Here is a 27,850-nt window from a genome sequence, read left to right as displayed (position 1 = left end):
TGAAGGAGCCCTGGTTTTCCCTGACAACATTACCATAATGCAGGGGTTCCCAAACTCGGTCCTGAGGCCCCCTGTGTATGCTGGTTTTCGTTCCAACCAGTCGCAATCCTAGAATTTTAACAAGCTGTTATTTTTCTTAATGAGGTACTTTTCACATTTAGAGGGACTATGTAACCCCTTAAGCCACATAACAGTGGTTTAGGGTTTCATTTTGTGCTGCCACCGTGAGAGATCTTTCCGGCAGAGGCAAATTTGCATATATTGATTTGTTTTTCCACAGGACTACTTGTTTTTCCACAGGACTACTTGTTTTTCACACAGCCATCACCAGGTAAGCACACAAATCCACTCACAAATCTCAAATCTTACTTAACGCTTCAACCACTGGACTCACAAACAAACAGCGGCTTGCAGTCAAATTACCGCTGCTATTATTTTAAAGATAAGGGCAGCGGTAATTTGGGAAAGGACAGGAAAATACATTTTAATGATGAGATGTAAATAGGGGCAACCTATTCTTGTTGCCCATATTTTTCTGTGTGTATTTGGGTGAAATTTACGTTTATAAACAGTTATTCATAGAACTTCATGGTCAGACAGTGAAACTTGAAAATAGTTTTGAGCAGTCTATGGCTAATAGCATGTTAGTTTCACTTAGGACATATAACTTTTTGTACACTGCTGCTACAGTAGCCATTTCAGGACTGTACACATGTTCAATCCGCTACCAAATTATTAATGGAAAAGAAACAGCCACCTGGTCACATTCATTTATATTAAGCACACACCAGACTGGTCTGTATAGGCTATTTACCTTTGCTATTCGTTTTTGTTTGTTTTTAATGCGGCTATGACCAAATTAATTTATCTTTTCATTTATTTCATGCAAGATAGCCTAATCTTGTTGGAAATTAAATAGGCTGAGGATGCAGGCAGCTGCCTCACTGCCTGCATCCTCAGAAGTAAGCTCCCTTTGAAGGCAGAATTCTAACGGTAAAGGAACCTCAAAGACAACAAATTGAAGGCAGAATGATGCCACACAGAGTTTATGAAACCAATACGAGATCAGTGTTTACTTGTTACAGCTGACGGCTTTTACTTGCCAAATGACAGACCCAACGCAAATAAATAAATACGGATTATGATGTTGTAGCCGCAATTGTCCTAATTCGCTATATAAGGGAAAACAAAATTAGTTTTATGTTCAGCTAACTACATAACTAGCCACTAGTTCAGCTATGTTATTTTTGTTGTTGTTTTAATCAGATTATCATGATTTTCACTACATGTAAAGTCAAGTTAAGGCTAGCTACGTAGCCCTATGGGAAGTATCATGATTACTAGCAAGCTGGCTAGTTCAGGGTAAACTGACCAAGGCTTAAAAACATTAGATACATTATTACAGTGTATTAAAGGGCATCTTTTAGGTTAGCATGTCCAGTGAATTAATGTGAGAAAATGATGCAGCAATGGGATTTTAAAATAAAAAATACACATAGAATTACACCTGTGGTTATTTTTGTAACATGATCGGCACCGCCCACCTGGGGAAATCAAATGTGACGTGACATAGGGGAGTCAGAACACAGCGAGATCTACGATCAATGGGAAAGTAAGCAACATTAACAGGAACATGAATCCCAATCTCGACATCATGGAGACCGATGAAGTAGAAAATCCTCTCGCCAATACTTAGGATGGGCCACAGGCTTATAATTGCTAGACGCCAAAGGTACTGGGAACAGGCAAGGATGAGGGAAAAAAAACAACAGGGAACACCAAGAGATTAAGTCGTGGTGTGTGAAGAATCTGTGCCGAATCGGACAGGTGTCTTGGTGAGTACTAGTACTGAGAGCTACTTTACTATGACAAAGTTTCTTTGACTTAACATTATCTGTTAATACATATGAAGCAGTAGTTAAAATGAACAGGTATCAGGTAGAGGCTGCATTTGAAAGTTTGTTTAGCCAGAAATAGCCCAGTTAACTAGCTGGAGAGATAGCTAACATTAGTTAAGGTAACATAGACATGATAATAGGTCAATTACCCCTGGTTTTCACATTAGGCTGTTTGTACAGATTTGGTCCCCACCAGACAATGATTTACCATTAATTTGTAATGAACTCACGTGCCAGTTACCCCGTTGTCTGCGACACGGATTTTGCTAGCTAGCTACTACCAATCAACTGGTTATTCTGCAACGTGATACAGTAAATATATACAGGTTCACTCGGTGGCTATCATCAGGACCGTTTGCTATAAAACAACTAACATTATATGACAAGACAGTTAGGCTACCTGACAAGCGATCTAAAGGCTTCAGGTTACACTGAGAGCCACAATGCAGGACAGACGCTGTGACAGAGGAGTGACAAACTCTTGCCCTGGCTCTGTAACTACAGGGCTGCTAGGCGCATATGTCCCTGAACTGCTCGCATTATCTCCCAGGAAATGACATTGCACAAAAAAAAGTCACTAATCCCAAAAACATTTGTAATTGTGAAATCATAACAATTGCTAGGTCATCTCACTTACAATGCCTTGACTAACGGTAGTTGATGCCTGATCAATCGGTCGGTTGAGATAGCTACTTAGGCTAACAGCAAACTAAACATTATCCACTAAATATTACTCCTTTATTTGATAGTTATCTAGCTAGTACCAATAACTTGCCATACACATTTAACGTTTTCTTCAAGCTGGATGTGTTGGCTCTGCAAGAAATTTTCCCACAGGCGACAGTGGCAGAGGCTGCTGTTGTACATAGAACTGAAAGAGCCAAGCAAACAGATGGGTATCAGTCTCACACTAGTACCAGTTAACTCCTTGCAGTTGATGTTGGATGTGAGTCTTGCGTTCGCTGAGCGCTGGCTGTACTGCTTTAGTGGCCTTGTTTTGTTTTTGAGTTTTACTTTATAGTTTGTTGTGTTCTAGCTGACTGTAGGCTGGGAATAATTCAGGTCCGCCTTCCCATTGTGGGGAGGCCTGAACTTCCCACTTTTATTCTTTTCAAAGGCTATTAAGCAGAACTCCAGCTGTATACTGTAACCCACATTCCAATAAATTCACCTTTACACTATTCCATCAGTGTTATGTTACTTCCCGTTCCCTAGACCCCACCTGGGTCGTAACTAGAGCCCGACTGATGCCAGATTTTTGGGTCCGATGCCGATCCTGATTTTGGAGAGTCCTAGCCCACCGATTACCGATGTTTTGACCGATATTTTGTCAAAAAGTGCAACATTTTCAAATCAATTTGAAAAACTTATATTTTATTAAAGTTTCTATATTTAAGAACATTGAACTTATAAGCAAACAAATAAAAATAAAAATAAACACACAAAGAACTTTTTAGATAAAAAAATTTAAAAGATGATATTAAATTAAATATATATATTAACACCAACTTTAAGTGTGTGAAATCAAAATAACTCCACACCTTGCTTTTACTCCTTTCTTTTCCAGCCATCTATAAAAAAATAATTTAAAAAAATCAGTTTTCCAGTTTCAAACGTATTTTTATGAATATTATTATTGTTGTTGTTGTTATTAATTTGTTATTATTTCTTAGTATCTATTCTCAGTAAATTAATTATATTTTCTTATTTTATTTCTACTACATGATCTCAAAGAGTAAGACATTATCTAGCGGAGCTAATGAGTGAATCAAGTGTAACGTTAGATGAAATTAAATTGACTGGATGAAATACGTGAAAAAAAACTACAATGCGCTTTCGTGCAGGTTACCCACGACAAAGCTAGATAACATGGCTTAAAATGATCCACGTTAGAAGTGTTTTATCAGCGTTTTTACTGTCTGGTTAGCTTGCTACGATGACGCGTGACTAGATGACACTCGCTTGCAATAACGCGTTGGCTATTGACACAGCATCATATAGTAGCTAATATCATCATCTCAGATAAAAAACAAATGTGTGATGCATTCAATTACCATTTTATTTTGGCTGGTTATTTATTTGAGAATACAGCGATGTCCTCTGGAAATGTAGATCCTACGCTGCTTGTGTGCTCACTGCCACTTCATAAAGGCTTGCTAGCCAGCTAGCTTGCTAAAGTGAACCGAATGTTAGCTAGCTTGCTCGCTTGATAATGAGGACTGATAAACATAGTGGTCGTATAAACGCATTTACTTAAAAACTTTCACTAAATATACATACCTCTATTGCGGCAATCGAATCTGTGCAGACAAGTCTTGCAGTGGAGAATATTGGATGAGGCACGAGTGACAAATGTCTTATTACAGAAGTAGCGCGTCAGCTGCTGCAGTTCACACTTGTATTAGAGCTCCCTCTACCGGATAATTCTAGTAAATAGCAATTACAACGTTCGAACAGACAAGTACAGATAAATAATCAATGTTTTTTTTTGTTTATTATACTTATTTAAAAATCGGGACACATCGGCTGCATAACTGCCAATCCCGATGTAGTCAAACTAGTCAAATAATGGCCGATATATCGGCCAAACCGATATATCGGTTGGGCTCTAGTCGTAACAGTGCACAAAGATCTTATTTCTCTCAGATTTTGCCCACAAATTTGTTTATATCACTGTTAGCTAGCATTTCTCCTTTGTCAAGATAATCCATCTCCTGCACAGGTGTGGCATATCAAGATGCTGATTAAAAGCCATGACCACTACACAGGTGTTCCTTATCATGGGGTCAATAAAAGGCATTGTTGTTGCATTTTTTGTTGTTGAACACCATGTCACAGATGCTTCAAGAGTTAAGAGATCATGCAATTGGCATGCTGACTGCAGTAATGTCCTGTTGAGCTGTTGCCAGAGTAATGGGTGTTCATTTCTCCACCATAAGCTACCTCCAGCGTAGTTTCAGAGATTTTGGAAGTTCGTCACAACCGCAGACCATGTGTAACCACGCCAGCCCAGGTCCGCCACATCCGACTGCTTCACCTGCAGGATCACTGAGGCCAGCCACACGGACAGCTGATGAAACAGCTGGTTTACACAACCGTAGATTTTCTGCAGAAACTGTTAGAAATCGCCTCAGGGAAGCTCATCTCCGTGCTCGACGTCCTCATTGGGGTCTTGATTTGTCTGCAGTTCGGTGTCACAATCGAAGTGAGTGGACAAGAGCGCACCTGGTGGCCACTGGCACGCTGGAGAACGGTCCTCTTCACTGATGAATCACGGTTTCAGCTATACAGGGCAGGGCAAATCTCTTTTTTTACTTTTTTATTACTATATTATTTTAACTTGCTGTTGGAGATACGGGGAAGGTGGCGGGGGAGTTGGTGGCAAAGCTGAGGGGATTGGAGGCAGGGCAGTGCATTGATGTGCTGATAGCAGTTCCCTGAGGAAAAAAAAGGCATCAGACACATATTCCAATCCATTACACAGCTTAGCAGATAATGCACATTTCAGAGCGCCTCAGAGACAGATAGAATAAACATATTTCAAATAATAAATACGACATTTATACGAAATATAAAATGAAATATCAACTCGCCATCCCTGCTACCTGCGTGCTGCGCGCAGTGTACCGTATTATTTATTTAGACATTGGCATACTACAGCATAAATTGTGTCTTTTGTTCATATTCAATATTAGTAATTGTAGCGAGAAACTGCAGCTGCAGACACAAGAAAGTTTGTTACATTATGGTAGCGACGGAACGATGCGGACTATATATATATATTTACCGGCATTGTTTTATTATACCAGCACGTTTTCGCGCATTTGCAGAGAAACGCAAATACTATAAATAAAAATAGTTTTAGCAATTTCTCAGCCTAATGAGGGATTCAAAGACTAAACGTACTCACCCGATATTGTCTTCAAATGGATCCATGCCAAAGAGAAGTAATTATTCATTCTCGGTTCTGCAAAATAATTCCACTTTTTTCGCAAAACCGCAATCTTACTCACAGTGTGTAATAATAGCTTCAAGAGCTTTTTTAGCATCCATGTGTCTCTTCAAATGCATCTTTCAAGCCATTTCAAAACAAATTCAAAATGGAAAAAACTCCAAAAGCTTTTACAAACAAACTTTCAGTAGCATGAAGTCTACTGGCGTCCATTGCCTCCCTGACGCAAAATTCTGGGCGTGTTCTGTTGACATAGTTAAAGCACCTGATGGCTAAAGATACATGCCACTCAAAGTTCAGACCCTCCCCTCATTCATAAAGAAAAAAAAATGTAAAAAAAAATTGTAGTGATTTATGATGCCGAAAGGCGTCATCTGGGTTCATGAAGTTAATGAATACATTCTCAGATGTTTAATGAGCGTCTCAAATGCAATTAAAAAACTGTTGTACAAATGTACTTTTTTGATGTAGACTACTGCTAGGTATTAATTTTTTTGGTAAAGTTTTTAAATCAAAGTGTTATTAATGGGGTGTTGTAGACATGACAGACCTACTAATTGATTGTATGTTCATACAGAGAGAGCAGGGATAGCTGACAATAACTTAGAAACGTGGCGTTTAAATGTAATGTTAGCTACAGTAGCCTAGTAAAAAAAGTAGGTAAACAGTAGAAACACCAGAGTGTAAAAATCAATAAATCTGGCGTCATGAAATGCATATGGCTCCCCGTTCATAACTTTTGCTAAATATATGCATTGAACATTCAGATATAACTTGGATGTCAATATTGCATAAGTGAATAGTTATAAACATCTACTTGGTTAAAAGGCCATGAACGGCTTTGCAATAAGAACACATTCATTAATGCCGTCATTTGCTCATGCCTTTAAAGAAGGTAGCCCAGTCAGCACAAGCCTGAATATAGATGGAATGTAGACATCTAAAGAGGTGTAAATCTAGGTTGACATGTTTTGACAAATTATTTTTCCAAAATTTATTGGTTTATTTCCAAAACAGGTAATTTCAAAATAATAGCTAAGAGAGATTTATTTCAGCTTTTATGTACTATATCAGACTATCGGTGGTTCAAAAGTTATACACTTTGTTAGTATTTGGTGACACTGCCTTTTAATTGCTTAACTTGAATCAAACGCTTGGGGTAGCCTTCCCCCTCACAATACTTCACCAGAATTTTTTCACATTCCTCCAGAAAGAACTAGAGTAACTCAGTCAGGTTTGTGGTAGGATTGTGACGGTCATGGAATTTTTGCTGCCGACCATCGTCACCCAGGTAATCGAATCGATCGGCATAATCATCTTGTCTTGGGGGGGGGGGGGGGGCGTTTCGTTCACCAAAAGGCAGCATAAGTTGAATATAATTAATAACATAACTTTATTAACACTTATTTCTATAAACAACAAATATTTAACATTTCCAAACTTTTTGAAACAAATAGAATATTTATTTTTACAGTGCTAAACATTTGTTTAAACGAATTAAATTGCCTAAACATTCTTAGATATTAAAGTTACAATCTCGAAGATTTCTGTTTCGTTCTCTTTGGCGGTACCAATGGCGAGAAGCGGTAATTGCAGGTGTGTTTTTGGACCTCACTTCCCATAGATCCAACCGGATCCAACCAGTGTCGCCTGTGTGACGTCAGTCAGTTGGCACCTGGGACACGCCAACTGTAACACTTAGCCTAGTATTTACTGAATAAAAAATGGTTGTTATAAAAGTAACGTTATGTACATACTCATTCATTGTCTAACATTAGGTGAACTTAAGCTGTCTTTACACTGCTGAGCCGGGTTAAAATGCTGTAGCAGACCTGGGGTAGAATTAGTGATGATCAATTTCCACAAACGTTCTTTATCCACCTTTTGCCCGGTATGAAGCAAAAAGACTCTGTGGTCTTTACACTGCAGAGAAGAATTCCCGGTATTCGCTGTGGTTCGTGCAATTATTTATCTCGTGCACAATAAACAGTCTTTTTTTCGTGAATGATTGTTGCATGATATTTTTGAAACAACTGCCTTGCAAAATGTTACCCTTGGTGTTTCTGGTTTTGCTAGCTAAACTGTTCGAGGATAAAGCTGAGCTGGGTGTTAAATTAGCAATCAGAACAAGAAGAATACAACAAAAACAAAGGAGATTTCATCAAGGCTGAAGGAACATATGAGGAAGCGTAATAAAATAATAACAACGCTAATCCATACTGCCATATTCTTTTATTTAGTTTTCTCCGGCTTGACATCATTACACAGAAATCAGACCCGGCTCTGCTCCACCTATACCCCGGCTTTACTCCGATCATAATGAACTTGATGGCAAGGTAAATAACGGTAACGTTAAGGCCAGTTCAGATCAATGATTCGCAACGAGACTAAACGGTTTCAGAATATTGCAGAGAAAATTGCAGTGGTGTGAACCGGTTAGTTGCAGAGCGTCTGAAGCCGTTGCCTGGGGTCTCAAAAGACCCACCTTGTCAAATCGCCAAGTGCCGTTTTAGAACGTTTACAATCAGACATCTTGGAATTTTGCAAGTTGCATCCAGTCTCGTTGCGAATCATTGATCTGAACTGGCCTTCTTTAGTTAGCTACACTGCAACATTGCACAAGGTAGCATTGCATTCGAGAGACGATTAGCGAGGTCGGTACCGGTCGGTAGCGTTAGCTAACGTTTTTTATAATTGTTAGCTGACATTAGATTGTGTTACATTAGCTAGCTAGCTAACGCAACGTTACCTGATATGAGAGATGGATACTGTGCGCAACGTTATCTAAACTAATGTTGCCTTTCTTGACATGGTCCTGTAGCTAGCGTTAGCTGTGCAAATAGCTATGTAATTTAGTAATGTTACATTATCATCAAATGTAATACAAAATCTACATCAACAAATAATATGACCTCTCATGTTACACAAAAACTTTTTAGGGTTCCATGACCACCACCACCACCCCACAACCCCCCCCCCCCCCCCCCTCTGTTATTGTAACACTGGCAGACACCACAAAAAACAGTACACCGCTCACACACAAGTGAATTGAAGAGCGAGCCTGTTGCGTTAGCTCCGTCTACCCTCTCTGGCGGACCAAATACTGGTAGGTGATGGAAAACGCGTCACTAACTATGCGCCGCTTGTGATTTTTTCCCGGGAATGTCGCCACAGACACCCAGTTCTTTAATCATAAATTATAATAATAATAATATAAATTTATATAATAATATACTTAATATCACCATTGTTTTACCTAATCTGGCGATAGATAGTGACTTAACAAACATTTATTTTAATGAAAATCTTTGAGATTATTACTTTAAGTAGGAAATGAAACAATTCTGCCGTCCAAAGGCTAACCGCAGTAACTACATATTTGGTCGAAATTGAGTTATAACTAAAAATGAACTTCTTGATATCTGTTTTATCTTGCGACAAAGTTTTAGAGTTAAATCTTGCTTTGTTTTAGAGAAAAAACTGTATAAAAATTGCAGTAACTACAAAATCCGACTCAAAACCATGGCAGACCGCAGTAAGTGAAGTTACTGCAGTCTGCTTTGGGATCCTACCAGTCGATTTACCTCTCTACCCATCTAACCTTACACAACAAATCTGTATGAGATGGCACTATCCAGGGGAAAGAGGATGGTGGAACTGGCGTTGAAAAGAAAATACCCAGGTAGGTAACGATGACATTAAGTATTGAGAAACTAGCAATCACATTATAAAATACCTGTCAGTCTCATATGGTGACTGACACGCGATGTTTAGTTAGCTAGCTAGTTAGTTAGCTTGCCTGCTCCCTGAAAGCTGTAACATTATCGTCTGTAACTTCACATTATCGCCGATGCCATGTCATCTACGTTTTGTCGTTCACATCACAAAGATTATCCAGCCAGCGATGGAAAAATATATATAATAAAACCTCGAAAGGTATCATCAAGTTATCCCACAACAATCAAGCAGAGAGTGAATCTCTCTTCGTCTAAGAACATGAACAGCATCTTCATTTTCTTCATAATCATTCACGGCGTTGTCCGGCAGGAAGATATTGTCCATATGTTGCCCATTTCCATGGTATCCCAACGCGTTTACTGACATTTAAATGCCGATAATGTAACAAACTGCCCCGCACAATAACAGCAAAATCACGATCAACAGTGCATGTCACTGTCAGCGTAGCTACTATGTCAACCATGTACCATATTATCGCAGGTCTAAAATATGACTAAATAGAAACAACTCAAAGCCAATGAATAACAAAACATCCAAGCGAGCAAAATAATTAATCAACCTTAGCTCTACCTTTAGATGACAAACTAGAGCTTCCTTCTTGGTTGCTACATACTTTTGAATTACTTTTGATCTTGATCGTATATGGATGCCTTTTCAATCTGAGGGATTGCCAGGTTTGAAACGCGTGTCTGTCATTGTAGTCTGCAGAATCATTGCAGCAAACGTTGGCTGTACTGCTATCCTCTTTGCTTGAAGTATCATCGACGATGGCGTTGTATTGTTGCTAATTCTAAGTTGATGTAACGTTACCCACAACAGCTGCTACTGCATCACCGGCAGGGGTTCCCCGGTTTTACCTTTTGTTTTGTTTTCTTAGTTATAAATAAATGTTCCGCGGATTTTGGGCGTTTTGCCATCATGTATAAGAGTAACTAACGTTAGCTAAACTGCGCACCCATGGATGTATTATTGAAGTTTAGCACAGGTCCACTGTAACAGCAGCAAGCTCGCGCAAGTTTTTTGCGAGAGTTCAAGAGATCAAAAGTTCAACACATTCAACAACACATCCTAGGCACGCTTGTTCTGTCCGATGTAAACAAAGAGTGAGCCATAGCCAATGACCGGAAACAGTCACGCTAGCCACTCGCGATAATAATAAAAATAAAAAAAGATATGTCAGTTGTACAGTTTAAAATATATATTTATTTCTCTTAAATATGCAATATGCAATGTGTTTTTTTCTTGTTTATACTTCCCGCAGCTATGTCTGCTAGAGTAACTTGTGAAGCCTGGCTGTGCGGTTTGTGTGGCCAGAGTCTCTAAACACCATCTATTGGTCATAAATTGCATGCTGCACCTTTCAACAATGTAGTGCATCCCAATACAGGCTGTTATTAGTTATATTGGATGGTTTAGGGTAGATTAAGCTTTCTTGGAGCTGCTAGAAAATAACAATAATGAATTTGATTACTTCAATTATTATTAACAATGCAATTTTCTATTTGTTTGGGCATTAAACATGTCTCAGAAATATCATTTTTTCTTCATTTTTATTAAGGGTGCAAATTTATTTATTATTACTTAGTGTTAGCCTATTCACACATTAGTTTGGCCATGGGCCTAATTGATACAAGTTCTTACCTATAAAATGAAATGTTTTTAATATTTATCAGAGTGAAGATGTTGCCCTGTAGGTCCACTTGTTGTAAAAAAAAAAATGTTTTTAATTATAATAATTTCATATTTCTTCTTTAGTTGCAATACACAGTACTCCAAAGAAAGCTCCTCCAGCCAACCAGACCTTGGATGAATTGTTTGCATTCCTGGAAGCTGAATTTGAGCCTGAGGATGTGCCTGGAGATGTGCCTGATGAGCTTGGGGATGTGTATGAGTTCCGTGAAGACCAGGAGAGTGACACCCATCCCCATAACCAGGTCAGCAGAACCAAAAACCCGAGATGGGGAAACCATGTGGCCCAACATGTCGGAAGAAGTGCTGGGGCAAAATAACTGAAGAAAGGAGGGAGACAGTGCATGCCACATACTGGAAAATGACCTACCAAGGGAAGAAGGCATTCATTTTCACCAGGGTCTCTCAACGCCAGATTGCACGGTTCACATCTGCTGGTCCCAGCAGACGTAGCAAGTCGTTGTCTTACCATCTTACAAATGACCTGGGTCAGTCACAAGAGGTATGCAAGACCTTCTTTCTCGCAACTCTGGGATACCATCCAAAAAATAACAGGCTCATCCAAACAGTCATCGGGAACTGCTCCCCATCAAGCTTGACACCCCCCAAAGAGCGCCGTGGAAGACATGCCCCAGCCAATAAAATAAATTTGACCCCAATTTACAAACACATTGAATCATTTAATCCAACAGTTAGCCATTATAGAAGAGAACACGCCCCCAATCGAAGATACCTCCCGAGTGATGTAACTGTGCAGCTGATGTACAAGGAGTTTGCTGCAAACCACCAATGTTCGTACGAAACGTACCGGAAAGCAGTAAAGAACAGCAACATCAGCTTCACCAAGCTGGGAGAGGAGCAGTGCGAGCAGTGTCTCCAGCGTGAGCTCCATGTGAAGGCCGAACACCAGGTTGCCAACCAGGACGCCACTCCAGACTGCTCCACTTGTAAAAAGTGGGAGGACCACAAGGATAGAGCGGCAAGAGGGAGGCATCACTACAAGCTTGATGCAGAAAAACAACAAAGTGACAACCTGTCCATCCGCAGCGTGGACCTCCAGAAAGTAATCATGCTGCCCCGAATGCCTGGGGTGAAGACAGCAGTCTTCACCAAACGGATCTCTGTTTTCCATGAGACCTTTGCCACAGTTGGCAAGAATACAGGATCAAAGAAAAAGAGCATCTCCGTGATCTGGCATGAGGGGATAGCTGGGAGGAAGGCAGAGGAGGTGGCGTCTGCCTATGTATGTGCTCTGCAAAGGGAGCGCGACGTCCATCATCTTGTCCTGTGGATGGACAATTGCACAGCACAGAACAAGAACTGGTGCCTTCTGACGACGCTCACTAGTATGGTGAACCACAACTCCAACTCCACTGAAGACATCACACTCAAATATTTTGAACCAGGACACACCTTCATGAGTGCTGACAGTTTTCATCATGGGGTGGAGCAAGAGATGAAGAGGCGGCCTGGGGGTGTTGTCCTTGATTTTCAGGACTTCAGAAGCGTAATTGCATCATCTAACTCTGGAAAAGTGGATGTGGTGGAACTGCAAAATGAGGACATCCGGGCATGGAAAGCAGGGCACTCCATGACGAAGCTGAAGAATGCACCTCATCTGGCTGAGATGGCAGAGATCCAATTCAGGAGAGGATCAAGGAGCATGTGGGTGAAACTCTCCCACGATCAGGAGGAATTCACACCACTGGACTTCCTCATGAAGAAGACCACTCTTGACATCCCTGAGCAACTCAGGCCTGCAATAAAGGGGGTTGGGAGGCAGAAGAAGGCAGACATTCTGACAAAACTCTGCCGATGATGCCACCAAACCACCGGGTGTTTTGGCGAAAGTGCTGCAGATGAAGAGTGAGCTGAACGTCAGTCAAACAATCTGACATGAAATGGGACTGTATATATTTCCTTTTTAAATAAATTATTCTGCTTTTCATTAAAGTCAAATATCTTAATCAAACTTTAGTGTTATTGAAATAAAATTTAAAATATGTAATTACAATCTGATATGAAATGTTACTATATTTCCCTTTTTAAGAAATTCATGTTTTTAATTAAAATAAAATATCTAAATTGAATGTAGCTGTTATTGAAATAAGTTAAAAAACATGTAATATAATAAACAAATTTTACTGTGATTCAGTGTAGCCTTGTATTTATTCATTATGTTAAATAGTAAAGACAAGGATAATGGAAATTATTAATGTGATCGTCACGGTGACAACGACGATGAAAATGAAGATGATGATGCAAAGTTTAATTGATAGGAAAATTATTATCTAGATAGGTAATAAGTAAGAATAAGTAAAAAAGTGAAATGAAATGATATTAAGACTAAAATACGACATCTAAAATTATCAATTTATCCAGATTTAATTAAACATGTACAAATCCATAAGTAGAGTTGTTAAATACTGTTAGATACAATTATAACAAAATCATTGTCAAAATAGTTTTTGTTCACTGAAAACACAATATAAAAGCTGAAAGAAAACATCAACATTGTAGTTACTGCACTTTGCTTTTGCATTGCTATTAGAACCATTTAAGGCAATGCAAAGGCAGAGTGCAGTAACTACATTTTTGGGGTCAAAGGTCAAATCAGCCATCATGGTTTTTGGGCATAAAAATTACCTCATGAATACATGTACAATTAGTGCAATATCAATGATATACCTATAACCCATTTGGCTGGCCAGTTAAAAAGCCATTTTTCTCAGTTTTACCCTTTGCGTAGTTACTGCAGTTAGGCTTTGTAGGGCAGAATAGGCCTATAGCATATTTAAGGAGTGACAGTGTTAATAAATGAAATGAAATAAAACTGATCGACATTGCCTGTTAAGAGAGATGAAAATGTGCATTTAATTAGCGACAGTCAAATTAAATCAAATGAATTTATTTTGGTCATTATTTTTGGCCTTTTCGTTTACAAAAAGGCAGCATAAGTAGAATAGAATGAACCCTTTAACAACACTTATTTCTTTAAACAGAACAAAGATTTAACATTCTCAAACGTTTTGGAATAGATCAAATAAGTAAAATGTTTATTTTTACAGTGCTAAACAAAGTAGGCTATGTTAAAATGAAATAAAACAGACCGGCACTGCCTGTCTTTCTGACTGCGACGGTTTAATTAATTTGGTTACGCTGTCGGTCAGAGCTTTCTATTTGTCCCGCTTATATTTCACCCCTCGGGCAAAATGCTTTGGCCACACCCAGCTGCCCCTGGCCAGATGTAGATGGTGTAGTAGCTTCGGATGTAAGTCCAAGTTGAGCAGATTCGCTTGGGTGGTGCGTTCTGAGGTGATTTCTCAGATTTGTTGTGTTAGACTGTTTTATGGGTATTGTTGCATTGCAAATTCGGCAAAATGGTTTATTTGAATTGTCTGGTTCTCTGTCTTCATTCGGTTTAAATCCAAAATGGGTCCAAATTGGCGATGTAACGTTGGTTTTGTCAACAAGCTCCATCTTGATTTTACCTCAAGTCTCTGTTCTTGTCAGTGAAATTGTGAGTGCATTCACTGGATGAGATGATTTCATTCCATCAATCAGAGCGCTGTAAGTTGCTGCAACTATCAGAAATGTTAGGAACCTCGGTTTAGTCAAACTACGTGAAATCTTTATTGATAAGACTATATTAAGCAACATCATTCGCCCATATAAACGTAATTACAACAGTAATACTAATACATTATTATTATTAGTAGTAGTAGTAATAGTAGCCTAGTTGTTGTTTTAATTATTATTATTATTATTATTACTACATAGTATACTGCAAAAGGGAGATTAAAAACAATGCTTTCTTTGCAATGTTGCCCGACCCCCTCCCAGATTAGCGGAGGAGCATGGTAAACTTCAAAGACAGTGTGCAATTTAAAGATTGTTGCAGGGAGAAGTATTGTCGGTTTTGTTTTAGAGGGATCGTGTGGTGTTTAAGCATACATTAAGTTATTTATGTATATTTATAAGGAAAGGTAGATTATTTTGGCAACAGCATTATGAAAAAGTATACATTTTAGAAAAACATTAACAAATGGCGATTATGACGGATTTTTTGCGTGTGTGTCGATGACCGTCGATGACCGTCAATCGCACGATTATGAAATAACCGGCCCAGCCCTAGTTTGTGGGCCTCCTTGCTCGGACATGCTCTTTCAGTTCAGTCCACAAATTTTCTATGGGTTTCAGGTCAGGGCTTTGTGATGTTCACTCCAGTACTTTCACTGTGTTTTCTTTAAGCCATTTTGTTACAACTTTGGAGGTATGCTTAGGATCACTGTCCTGCTGCAAGGCCCAGTTGTGACCATGTTTTAACTTTCTAGCTGATGTCTTGAGGCATTGCTTCAATTTTTCTTGATAATCCTCCTTCCTTATGATGCCATCTATTTTCTTAAGTGCAGTCCCTTTTCCAGCAAAACACCCCAACAACATGATGCTGCCACCCCCATGCTTGGAATGGTGTTCTTCGGATTAAAAGCCTCACCCTTTTTCCTTCATACATAGCACTGATCATTATGGCCAAACAGTGCAATTTTTGTTTCATCTGACCAGAGAACACCCCTCCAAAGAGCTAGGTCTTCCTCATGGTGATCACCCGTAAACTTCATTCTAGCTTTTTTATGCCAGTTTTGGAGTAGGAGTCTCTTCCTTGCACGAAAGCCTTTCAGGTCATGGCGATGTAGGATTCTCTTAAGGGTAGATGTAGATACTTTGGTACCTGATGCCTCAAACTTCTTCACCAGTTCCTTTGTTGTTGTCTTGGGGTTCAGTCCTGGGTGTAAATTTGTGCCTCCTTCCTGAACAATGCAGTGTCTGTGTGGTCCCAACATTTTTATATTTGCATACAACTGTTTGTACAGATGCTCGTGGTACCTTCAGTTGTTTGGAAATTGCACTTGTGGAACCAGACTTGGCCGAGTTGGCTAACTCCTAATTATGACAGATGGGTAAACAGAAGCTTCCAAAAGATCATTACATCAATTTCTGGAATCTTCTAGACTGTTTAAAGAGACAGCCAACTTGGTTTATGTAAACTTTTGACCCACTGGAATTCTGATGTAGTGAATTAAAACTGAAATAAATCTGTTTTACTGTTTTAAAATTAGCCTACCTCTGATGTGAACAAAGTAGATGCCCTAATTGACTCGCCAAAAGAAATGTATGGTAACATGAAAGGAGTTGTGAAAAACTGATTTTAAATATCTTTAGCCTAGGTGTATATAAACTTTTGGCCTCAACTGTACATGCCTACGTACCCATCTCTAACATATATATTTCTCTTTCTTTTCTACACATACAAGCACATTATTGATAGACACTGTTTATGACAGTGGTTCTCAACCGGGGGTACACAAGAAGGTCGCAGGGGGTACGCGAGATGATTTGATAAATTAATAAAATTTTGATTAAAAAAAAAAAATTATATATTTTTTAAAGCAACTGCATTATGGAGGGTAAAATAGACTGCGTTTTTTTCTTTTCAAAAGTTAGAAACTGTGTTAAAACTTTAATTAGTATGCGAAATGATCAATGTAATTTACAGGAGTGAGCAAGAAGGAACGTGCACGCATGCAAGCAGCGTAGCCTACGTCAGTTCACCTGCTACCTAGCTGTGTAGTTGGACAAAATGGACAACTGGCTAAAACGTGTGAGCAGCAGCAAAAATCCTACCGAACCTCCAAAAAAGGCAAGGATCAAGCAAACAGTCAAAACCCAGCAGTTTTGTGAAGAATGTGCTGTTTGGCTTTATGTCTACAGCTGCCGATCCACCACAACCAAAATGTTTCTTTTGCGGGGAGAAGCTGGCTAATAACTGCATGAAGCCCGCGCATCTGCAGCGGCATCTAAACACTAAACACGCATCACATGTCGGTAAGCAACCCAACTTTTTTTAAAGAGAAAGCTCTCAGAATTTAGATCATGTCAGTTGACAATGCAAAAGGCATCGACAACATCAACCAAAGCACTCGAAGCGTCATATGCAGTGTCTTTACTAGGGGCAAAGTCTAAAAAGCCACACTCCATTGCCGAGGAGCTAATATGACCCGCAGCAGTTGTGCTGGCAGAGACCATGCTCGATAAAAACATCAGCAGACGCACTTAAGAATGTACCATTATCAAACTGTCTCTGTGAAGTGTCATTCTGAGCAATGGCCCAGATTAAGACAAAACAAAGGAACAAACTCCTCTTGGAGAAATGTTTGATCACTGCAGTGGCTACACTCCCCCACCGGATAACACAGCTCATCAGTGGAAGACAGGCCCAAGTTTCCCATTGAATTGTATGTAGTATAACAGTTATTATTTTTGAGCAAAATGAGCAATGCACAGTATAACTAATTAGCAACACATTAATATTTGGTCAATATTTATGTTGACAATATGTGTAAACTGGCTTAATTAATGCTCTTATTTGTCATGGAAAAGCCTCTTAATAGAAATATTTCCCTTTTTTTGTCCGGTTGGATAAGGGGGTACTTGGGGTGGGAACTGTTTTTCCAAGGTACAGTGGCCCAAAAAGGCTGAGAACCACATGACAACGGACTCAGGTCTTTCACACCATGTTAGACCTTGAGGACAGAGGATAAAATCTGATGACTGATTTTCCCAGACATTGGGGTGTTGGTATCTTGCTTCACATGAAAAATTCTTAAAGGCAACGGCGGGGTTAAAATTCACCCCAGCTGGCCTGGTAATAAAGCCATTTACCAGAAGGCCATCAGTTATTTGGTTCTGCCTAGCTTTTCTGGCCCCTGGTGTTTCCAAATCCTGACATTTAGGCTGCAGTGAAGCTGAAAAGTGGAGGTATGTCTGGTTTGTTTCCTGGAGAATGGGAATCCCCTTACATGTGTAAAATAAAATAATGCTTTTTGAAGCTTCAAAGACCATATTGCATAATTTTTTGTAGTGCACGACTAATATTACAGATGCAAATAGTTTAAATGGTTAACAACAAATCCACAAACTCTAGGGAAGGGTGTACATGGCCATTTTCACCTTACTGCAGAAGTACACATGAAAACACATGTCATCATCAGCAACTTCTAGCAAACACAATCCACACATTCTGTAATATTTTACTTGATTCTGACTAAACTTGACTTCTTGAATGCTTCAGAACAATATATAGATTCTATTACACAATACATATGTTCTGCTTACCCTGTCTTAAATTGTTATTGCCCACATTTAGCAATTTTTCTTCCAACTGAAGTATTTTTCAACACACTGTCCCACTGTTGCACTTGCCTTAAGATGTTCATTGAATTCATCCTCAAATTTTCGGCCCCAGATACTTGTCCCTCCTTTCCCTGTACCTAAGAGTAGAAGTACATTTTGTTAATAGCAAGAAGCCTATCATAAGAACATACAAATAATAAACTCTACTAAAAAATATTATTATTGTGTACTATAAAGGTTACAAGATTGAATAAGAACCTCACCGTTTCATCAAAATAATAATAATAATAATGACAACCGGGTCCAAGCAGAATGCCGTATTTATGAATTTTAAAGCTGTAAGAAACCATAATGGATGAATGGTACAAACATTCATCCGTTATGGGTTTTGGGACAAGAACAGTGTTGTCCCTAAATTAGCTGTTGGAGGTAGAGGCATTTTATACGTTTTCTTCTCACAGCACCACCTCAGGGCAAAAGGCCAACAAAATGACCTTACTGCATCAGAAGCAACCATTAAAAATCTATGTGTGATGATCAGGCAAAGAATTCACAAGTTACAGTTGTTTTAGTAAAAATGGCCATGCTCACAATAATTGATTTGTATGTGACGGCCATACTGTTTTGAAACTTCCAACATTTTTGAAAAATACAGACTCCACAGATTCTCTCAAGCCTAATTTTGTGACAACGCAGTCTAATGTCTCAGGACTAGTTTTCAAAAGTAGGTTTTGTAAAAAATTCAAAACAGTGAAAAATCTATCTAAATTTTAGCTATAGCACGCCTCCCGACCAACTGATGTCAAAATTTTCCCATGGTAGTAAAGTAAAGTAAAGACATCAACATATTAACCAAATTTCATGATGATTGGTCATTGCTAAGCTTGTTATAGCGCCGTTGATATCGTATTGGTTGATGGCAGCCATGTTTTTAAAGAAATCTTTTGAGCTTTTGACCCCTGTTGGGAACTTAGAGAGATGGAGGATACCAAATTTCAACCAGATTTGTCATTTGTATTACAGTTTGTATTACAGAGCCACTATCAGGCGAATGTGTTATTGCCATAACCTGAGTAGTAGGAGGGCATAGGAGCATGCCTGCCAAATTTCATAGCTCTACGATTTAGTTTTAGCTGCCCATTGTATTTTGTTGAATAATAATAATAATAATAATAATAATTAAAGCCGCAAGCGGCGTTGGGAGGGGTCCAAGCATTGGCACTATCGCGCCCCCTATGGAGCAATTTAAAAATGGCTTTGTCCTCATGATCATATACCTTCACCCAAACATATCTACTGAATATCATGATGATTGTATAAAATATTGATGACTTATGGCCAATTTTGTGCTAAGAGACGCTGGCGGATGACATAGTTGCGTCGCCATGGATGTGTCCTGGCCGCTTCCCATAAAGGCCTTTACTATGTTGTAACACTTAGATGGCATGTCGTAACACTTAGATGGCCTGGCCTGTATGCACAGCTGCAGTGTTTCTGCGCCGCAACTAAAAAAGGCATCACACTAGTGTTGTCACGATACCAAAATTTTGACTTTGATACCAATACCAGGTTTAGTATCACGATAATTGATACTGAAACGATACTGATTCAATACTCTGTACCTAATGATACTGAAATTACCTTAATAGATCAGAAACGTAATGTCCACAAGGGATGACCTCATTTTCGAATTCACGGTTTATTAAAGACCTGGTTTATTAACAACCTTTAAGTTGAAGCCTGTTCAACATATCAATAAGCATAGGACTGTAGTGTTACAACACTAAACCATAGAAAACTATATTAAATATATTTCAAAAATTAAACAATTGTAAAGTAAATTACCTTTAAACGGGTATTTCACTTTAAAATAGATCTAAAAAGAGCATATTTCAATAACAATACAACATCTTCCTATAATAAAATATTTACAAATTAGAACAGCTATTGCTACTGAAGTGAACTGAGTCTAAGCTTGCGCTGTATCAACCACAAAGAATGCACAAGCGCAGGTCACCTCACTTGCCAACCTTAGTTGCTACTGCCATCTAGCGAAGATTCTGACAAATTACACTTTTCATCCTCTCAATCAGTAATGCGGATGACACAGTTCCCTGGCTTTTACATTTGACACAAAACTACCGAACGTCGGAAAATTTTAACAGCGAACCGTTTATTTTTATTTTTTTATATACCGAAAAAGTGCTGAAGTTTTGGTATACCGTGCAACAGTACGTCAGACACATATTCCAATCCATTGCTCAGCTTAGCAGAGAATGCACATTTCAGAGCACCTCAGAGACAGATAGAATAATAACACATAAATACACATTTCAAATAATAAATACAACATTGAGAAAAAACGAAACAAAAGACGAGATATCAAGTCACGACCTACGCGCAGAGCTGCCTACCGTTTTATTTATTTAGACATTGGCAGACGAGAAAATTTTCGGTTACGCTGACCTATAAAACGCTATTCCAAAAGCAAAATCAGACACGTTATACATCGTTAGAAAGCTTATACTCTCACCTACGGAATAAATGAATTGTCAATCAAGCCAAATTGCACTAAAAAGGGCGACAACGCCGTAAGCAACAGGTGTGGTATTACGCACAGCTATTATTGAAGATAGCCAACCCAGGCGTCACAGATGCGCGTATATTTCACAAACGGATTGTCCAAGACAATATATGACCACTCATTCGCAAAAGGGACATCTCTACGCGTAAAACCGATGGTAAGATTGTATATTTATTAAATGCTTAGTCCCAGATATTGACTGTAGAATGACATGGTATAATTTTTAAAAAATTGTCTCGTTTATTTCGTTATTCAGTGAGCAGCGTTGTCACTGCTGTATTGGCATATTTTAGGGCTAATGTCGGGTTTATCTTGTTGCTACGAAATATTACATAACATTACATTACAGGCATTTGGCAGACGCTCGTATCCAGAGCGACATACAACAAAGTGTATAACCATAACCAGGAACAAGTATGTCGAAAACCCTAGAGAGAAGTACCGTTCCAAGTGCAGGGAACAACCGCATAGTTCAACTTGGACCCTGTAGGTTAAACTGATTAACACTAACACAAACAAGAACAGCAACAACGCAGTCTATGCAAAAATACAAGCAATAGTTAAGACGAGTGCATTAACTAAGTCACCCACGAAACAGCTACCTAGTTACAACCCTAAGCTTACAGTCAATTTAGAGATTAAATTGAGAATACGATTTCTCTCAGCATTATGATGGATTTAAAGACTAAACGAACTTACCCGATATTGTCTTCAAATGGATCCATGCCAAAGAAAAGTAATGATTCATTCTCTCAAAGCTTTACCGTAGCGTATTATTTACTTGGACATTGGCAGAGTACAGCATAAATTGCGTCTTTTGTTTATATTCAATATTAGAAATTGCAGCGAGAAACTGCAGCTGTAGACCCAAGATAGTCTGTTATGTTATGGTAGCGACGGAACGAAGCGGACTATATATGTATTACGTCATTGTTTTATTATACCAGCGTGTTTTCGCGCGTGTGCACAGAAACTCAGAACCTATCAATAAAATGGTTTAGCTATTTCTCAGCATAATGACTCAAAGATTCAAAGACTAAACAAACTCACCCGATACTGTCTTCAAATGGATCCATGCCAAAGAAAAGTAATTATTCATCCTCTCAAAAAGCTTTTACTAACAAACTTTTGGTATCCTAGCATGCACTCTGGGTGGCACTGTCTTCCATTGCTTCCCCGACGGTCAGACCCTCCCCTCACTGATAAAAACTAGACCCTACGGTGTCGGATTACTTGCGTCGCCATGGATGTCGCTTGCCGTAAAGAAGTTTACTAGATGTCGTAACGCTTAGATTTGGAGCTCCAGCTCTTCCGCACCCCAACTAATAAAAAAGTCCAAATGGCGGGCAAACAATATGGCGGACATAGGTGCTCCCAAAAGCAAAAGTTGTAGAGCACATTCAGATGCATCGGTCGATGAAGTTTTGTGTTGATCTGACTCATGGTGTAGGAGTTATGGACTTTTAAAGTATGACCCTTTGTTATAGCGCCACCATCTGGCCGACATAGGTGATTTGTAGTGACTGAGTAGTGGGGGGGCCATAGGAACCCACCTACCAAATTTGGTGGGTCTGCAACTTATGGTTGCTGAGCCTCAGACATTTCAGCGGAGAAAAGTTCCACGCCCCAACTAAAAAGTCTAAATGGCAGGCAAACAATATGGTGAACATAGGTGGTGCCAATGGCAAAGTTGTAGAGCACGTTCAGTTGCATAGGCCGATGAAGTTTTGTGTTGATCTAACTTATGGTGTGGGAGTTATGGCCTTTTACGCAGAACCCATTGTTATAGCGCCACCATCTGGCCGACATAGGTGATTTTTAGTGCCTGAGTAGTGGGGGTCCATAGGAACCCACCTGCCAAATTTGGTTGCTCTAGGACTTATGGTTGCTGAGCCTCAGACACTTTTAGCGGAGAAAAAGAATAATAATAATAATAATAATAATAATAATCTGAACAGATATAATAGGGTTCCACCAGCTTCGCTGCTTGGACCCCTAAATATAATTTTAAAAAATTTACAATTGTAAACTAAATAATCTTTAAACAGGTCTTTCACTTTTAAATAGATCTAAAAACAGCATATTTTAATAGCAATGCAGCATCTTCCTATAATAAAATATTTCCAAATTAGAATACCTATTGCTACTGAAGTGAACTGAATCGAAGCTTGCGCTGTATCAATGAGTTGCATGCACAAGCGCACGTCACCTGACTTGGCTACCTTAGTTGCTACTGCCGTCTAGTGAAGATTCTGACAAATTACACATTTCATCCTCTCAATCAGTAATGCGGGAGACACATTTCCCTGGGTTTTACATTTGACCCAAAAGTACCGAACGTCGGAAAATTCTAATACCAAACCGTTTCTTTTTTTTTTTAAGTACTGAAAAAGTGCTGAAGTTTCGGTATATCGTGCAACACTACGTCAGACACATTCCAATCCACTTTTCAGCTTAGCAGAGAATGCACATTTCAGAGCGCCTCAGAGACAGACAGAATAATAATACATAGCCTATTTCAAATAATAAAACTGCAGCTGTAGACACAAGAAAGTTTGTTATATTATGGTAACAACGGAACGAACGGACTATATATACAGGCTATATTTACAGTCATTGTTTTATTATACCAGCGTGTTTTTGCGCATTTGCAGAGAAACTCAAATACTAATAATGAAAATGGTTTAGGTATTTCTCAGCGTGATGACGGACAGGGATGGGATGATATGAAAACAATTTTCAACCGTCCACCAGGTTTTGGCAATGCTCCGAAACTCTTGTCATCACTGCTGCATGCATCACAGAAACTACACTCCTAACGCTTACATTAGTGTGAAATATCCACATTATATAATACCACTAACCTATTCAAAGACACTCAATTTCAAAAATAACGTATATAACCGAAATATTTTGAGCAGTAATACTTACATAGCAATGATGAAATTTTATGTGTTCAGTAGATAGAGACAGAAACAGTAAATCAGTAATACAGTCCGCTTCTGTTTTGCTCCAGAAAACGATGTCAGATAGGTCTATCAGCAAACATATTGCTTAGGTGTGCCCAGAAGTCCTCAATAATAATAGTATTTTCCAAGAAATTATGACAATTACTCTGATATCTACATTATTTTTCAGTTTTTGGTAACCTAAACAATTTTTTTTTTTAAACCTCGGGCAGTTTACCACTTACCTTTGTACCATTTCAGGTCATTCACTGGACTTGAACTGCTTAAATTTCAATAAAACTGAAAAATGGAGGTGTTCTAAAACTTTTGACCGGTAGTATGTGTAATATATATATATATATATATATATGTAAGCATTGTTTCTCCTGATAAATTTTCCTGTTGAACTCAATGAACTCAATGAAAAAAATATTCAGGAGAAACGATGCTTGTAGTATCTACTGCATATCTGGCAGCAGCACGGTGGTTTGAGGCTCATTTGATACCTTGGACCCTTGATGACTTAAAGCCATTTAGCCAACAAATGTGTTCCATACTGTATCAGCATAATTTACAGCTGAATCTAGTCCCACCCCCCAATTCCCATAGAGATCCATTCAAATGCAAAGAGTTTTTGTATCGCTTGTAGGACAACCTGACAATAAGATATCCAGACTCTGATGCTGTTGATAGGTCACAGACATCAGGGAGTCATGGCATGCAAAGGATATGCAAACAAATACAAAACAAGACTCTTTTATTTGACATTATGTTAATTTGTCTAAAACACTAAATGGGGGACTACGTATAAAAAATGCTGTAATTACTACATGGTAGGGCTGCCGCGATTAGTCGACGTAATCGATGAGGTCGACGCTGAAAATGCATCGACATCAATATTTTAAACCGCCGCATCTTTTTTTTATTTTTATGAATTTACTTTTTTGATTTCTGAAACGCTTCAATACATTATAACAAATGTTTTTCTTCAATATCACTAAGTAATTGCTGCATGCATGACGTCAGTCGCTTTTTGGCTCCAGTCATTGGTCGGCTCCAGTCAACGCTACAGTTTTAAAAAAATCATTGGCTATCTGGGCATTCATAAAAATATTCTTTCACCACTCAAAAATCGTATTCCGTCATAGCAACAAGATAAACCCGATATTAGCCCTAAGATATGCCAATACTGCAGTGAAAACGCTGCTCACTGAAGAACGAAATAAACAAGACAAAGTTTTAAATATCTACCATGTCATTCTACAGTCAATATCTGGGACTAAATGAATAAATATCCAACCTTACCATTGGTTTTACGCGTAGAGATGTCCCTTTGAGACTCAGTGGTCATATATTGTCATGGACAATCCGTTTGTGAAATACACGTGCATTTCTTATGCCTGGGTACCTTCCAAAATAGCTGTGCATAATACCACACGTGGTGTTTACGGCTTTTTAGTACAGTCTGGCTTAATTGACAATTCACTTATTCAGTAGGTGAAAGTATAAGCTTTCTAACGATGTATAACATGTCTAATCTTGCTTTTGGAATAGTGTTTTATAGGACAGTGTAACTGAAAATTTTCTTATCATCGCATTCACTTAAGCATTCACTCTGTGGTAGCAGTGAAATACGCTGCACCTAACGAAACGTTGTCAACGATTTTTTGTAATTTCTTGGAAAATACTCTTTTTATTGAGGACTTCTAGGCATAGCTAAGCCATATGTTTGCTGAAAGACCTATCTGTTTTCTGGAGCAAAATAGAAGCGGATTGAACTGTTTCTCTATCTACTGAACACAGATAACATTTCATCATTGCTATGTAAGTATTACTGCTCAAGATATTTCGGTTATATACGTTATTTTTTAAATTGAGTGCCTTTAAATAGGTTAGTGGTATTATATAATGTGGATATTTCACACTGTAATCTAAGCGTTAGTTAATAGTGATAAGTTTCCAAGAAAAGAGCTAGCCTACGTCCAGAACATGTAGACATGTTGACATTCTTACATTACAACACACATGTCTAACAGACATTTGATTCCAATATTTGAGTTGGACTTTGAGCTGGACAACATTGTCTCTTACACTCTAAACATGTTGCACTTTGTTTAATATGCATACCTAATGTTTTTACTTTGATACGAGGTTTAATATAAACTTGGATTTATTTTGTAGTTGCACTACTGACTTAAATAATAAGCCCTCTTTTTTATTTATTTTTATCATGTTGGAGTTGCCAGTTTAAACCTACAGTTAATGTGTAAACCTTTGTTTACATTTTGTTTTGTGGTGCATTATACAATGGCATATACAGTTTGTTGTTGTCAAAATAAAATTTACTTAAATTAAATGGCCAATCTGATTTTTTTGGAGGAAAATTAATCATTCAGATTAACACCAGAAGCGCTGAGATATTTTGAAGATTGGGATTTTTTTTCATTTAGTTACTAGCAAGCTACATCATCCGCATTCACTGACTTTTCCTAAATATTTGTTCTTTACGTACCAGCGTTGTGGGAATGTCAAAGTCACGTTTGGAAAATGTTAAAAACACCTTATTTCACCTCCGTGTGTGTTATAACAGTATTGTTAAATTCCGGCCGTCTTCAGACTAAGGAGTCAGTTTTCCTTCACCACACCAGGAGGCGCAAGAATTCACTTTTCATCGCGGTGGACACGCTGTTGCATTTTTATTTGTACGAATGTTTTATTTATTTTGTTATTAGAAATATTTGTTTATGTTTATTTTGAAGAATAAATTATATAAAGTTTTTTTTGTGATCTTCAAAAATATTTTTATAGGCTATTGCGTTCGTTTTGTGATCATTTGTTTATGCCTATGCCTTTCTCTTATGTTCTGAAATCATAGCCCTACATTTTATTTTTACAGTTATTATGCAACTGGAAATATCTAAATAAGGGTTAAAATAAAATTGATCCGTCTTCAAATGCAAAAAACAAATTTGTTTTTTTCAATTTTATGCATTATCATGCTCGTGCACAATGGCTGCATGCGACACGTTAACGTACAACAACAATGCTGCGTAGGATATTGCAAAAACTAAATCTAAGCTAAAGAATCGACTACAATATAACAAGATAAAAATATATTTGAAGCACTATTTGTTTCGGCTGTTAATTTGTTTATTCATAGAGTGTTACAGTGAATACGTCTTTTTGTAGGCCAACCCTTATGCATTATCCTGCTCGTGCACAATGGCTGCATGCGACACGTTAACGTACAACAACAATGCTGCGTAGGATATTGCAAAAACTAAATCTAAGCTAAAGAATCGACTACAATATAACAAGATAAAAATATATTTGAAGCACTATTTGTTTCGGCTGTTAATTTGTTTATTCATAGAGTGTTACAGTGAATACGTCTTTTTGTAGGCCAACCCGGACGTTTCTTCCGCCATGGGTTCCCTCAGCAGATTGCCAATGTATTTTTCCAATAGGGATTTAGTTTTCTTCCGAAAATAAGGCCTATGGTTAATTTATGCCTAAAACAGTTTTACGTTTTGTTTTACGAGTTCTAGGGGTTCGACGCTCATTCACGCTTAGCGTGAATGCGCGTGAAGTACGCTTAGCGTACTTTTATTATTTTTGAACAGTAAACTAAATAGAAAAAAAAAATAAAAATGTAGAAAAAAAGTATAAGCAAGAGTGAGAGATTGCTGCGTAACTAAAAGTAATACAAGGCATACTTTGTAGAGTAACGAATTACGGCTAAGCAAATTACTTTTATTATTTTTGAAGCGAGTAACATAACATAACAATATTATGTGCCGGACAAATAGAACATTTTATCTCTCCCTGGAGCGATATCAACTCTCAACCA

The 27,850-nt window shown here is 38.3% G+C and overlaps 1 protein-coding gene across 2 annotated transcripts in view; it reads right to left on the bottom strand.

The window, feature by feature from the left end:
* ppil3 (peptidylprolyl isomerase (cyclophilin)-like 3) overlaps positions 1-27,850 on the bottom strand; it is a 41,621-nt gene that overhangs the window by 1,797 nt on the left and 11,974 nt on the right. For both annotated transcript variants that reach the window (XM_035380087.1, XM_035380086.1), the window contains exon 4: positions 18,538-18,605. In XM_035380087.1, coding sequence (XP_035235978.1) covers positions 18,538-18,605 — 68 coding nt within the window. The remainder of the gene's footprint in view (positions 1-18,537; positions 18,606-27,850) is intronic.

The sequence above is a fragment of the Anguilla anguilla genome, chromosome 10 (genome assembly GCF_013347855.1).
Source record: "Anguilla anguilla isolate fAngAng1 chromosome 10, fAngAng1.pri, whole genome shotgun sequence".
Classification (NCBI taxonomy): domain Eukaryota; kingdom Metazoa; phylum Chordata; class Actinopteri; order Anguilliformes; family Anguillidae; genus Anguilla; species Anguilla anguilla.
Note: the sequence above shows the minus strand (reverse complement) of the source record. Positions and strands in the feature narration are given on the sequence as shown.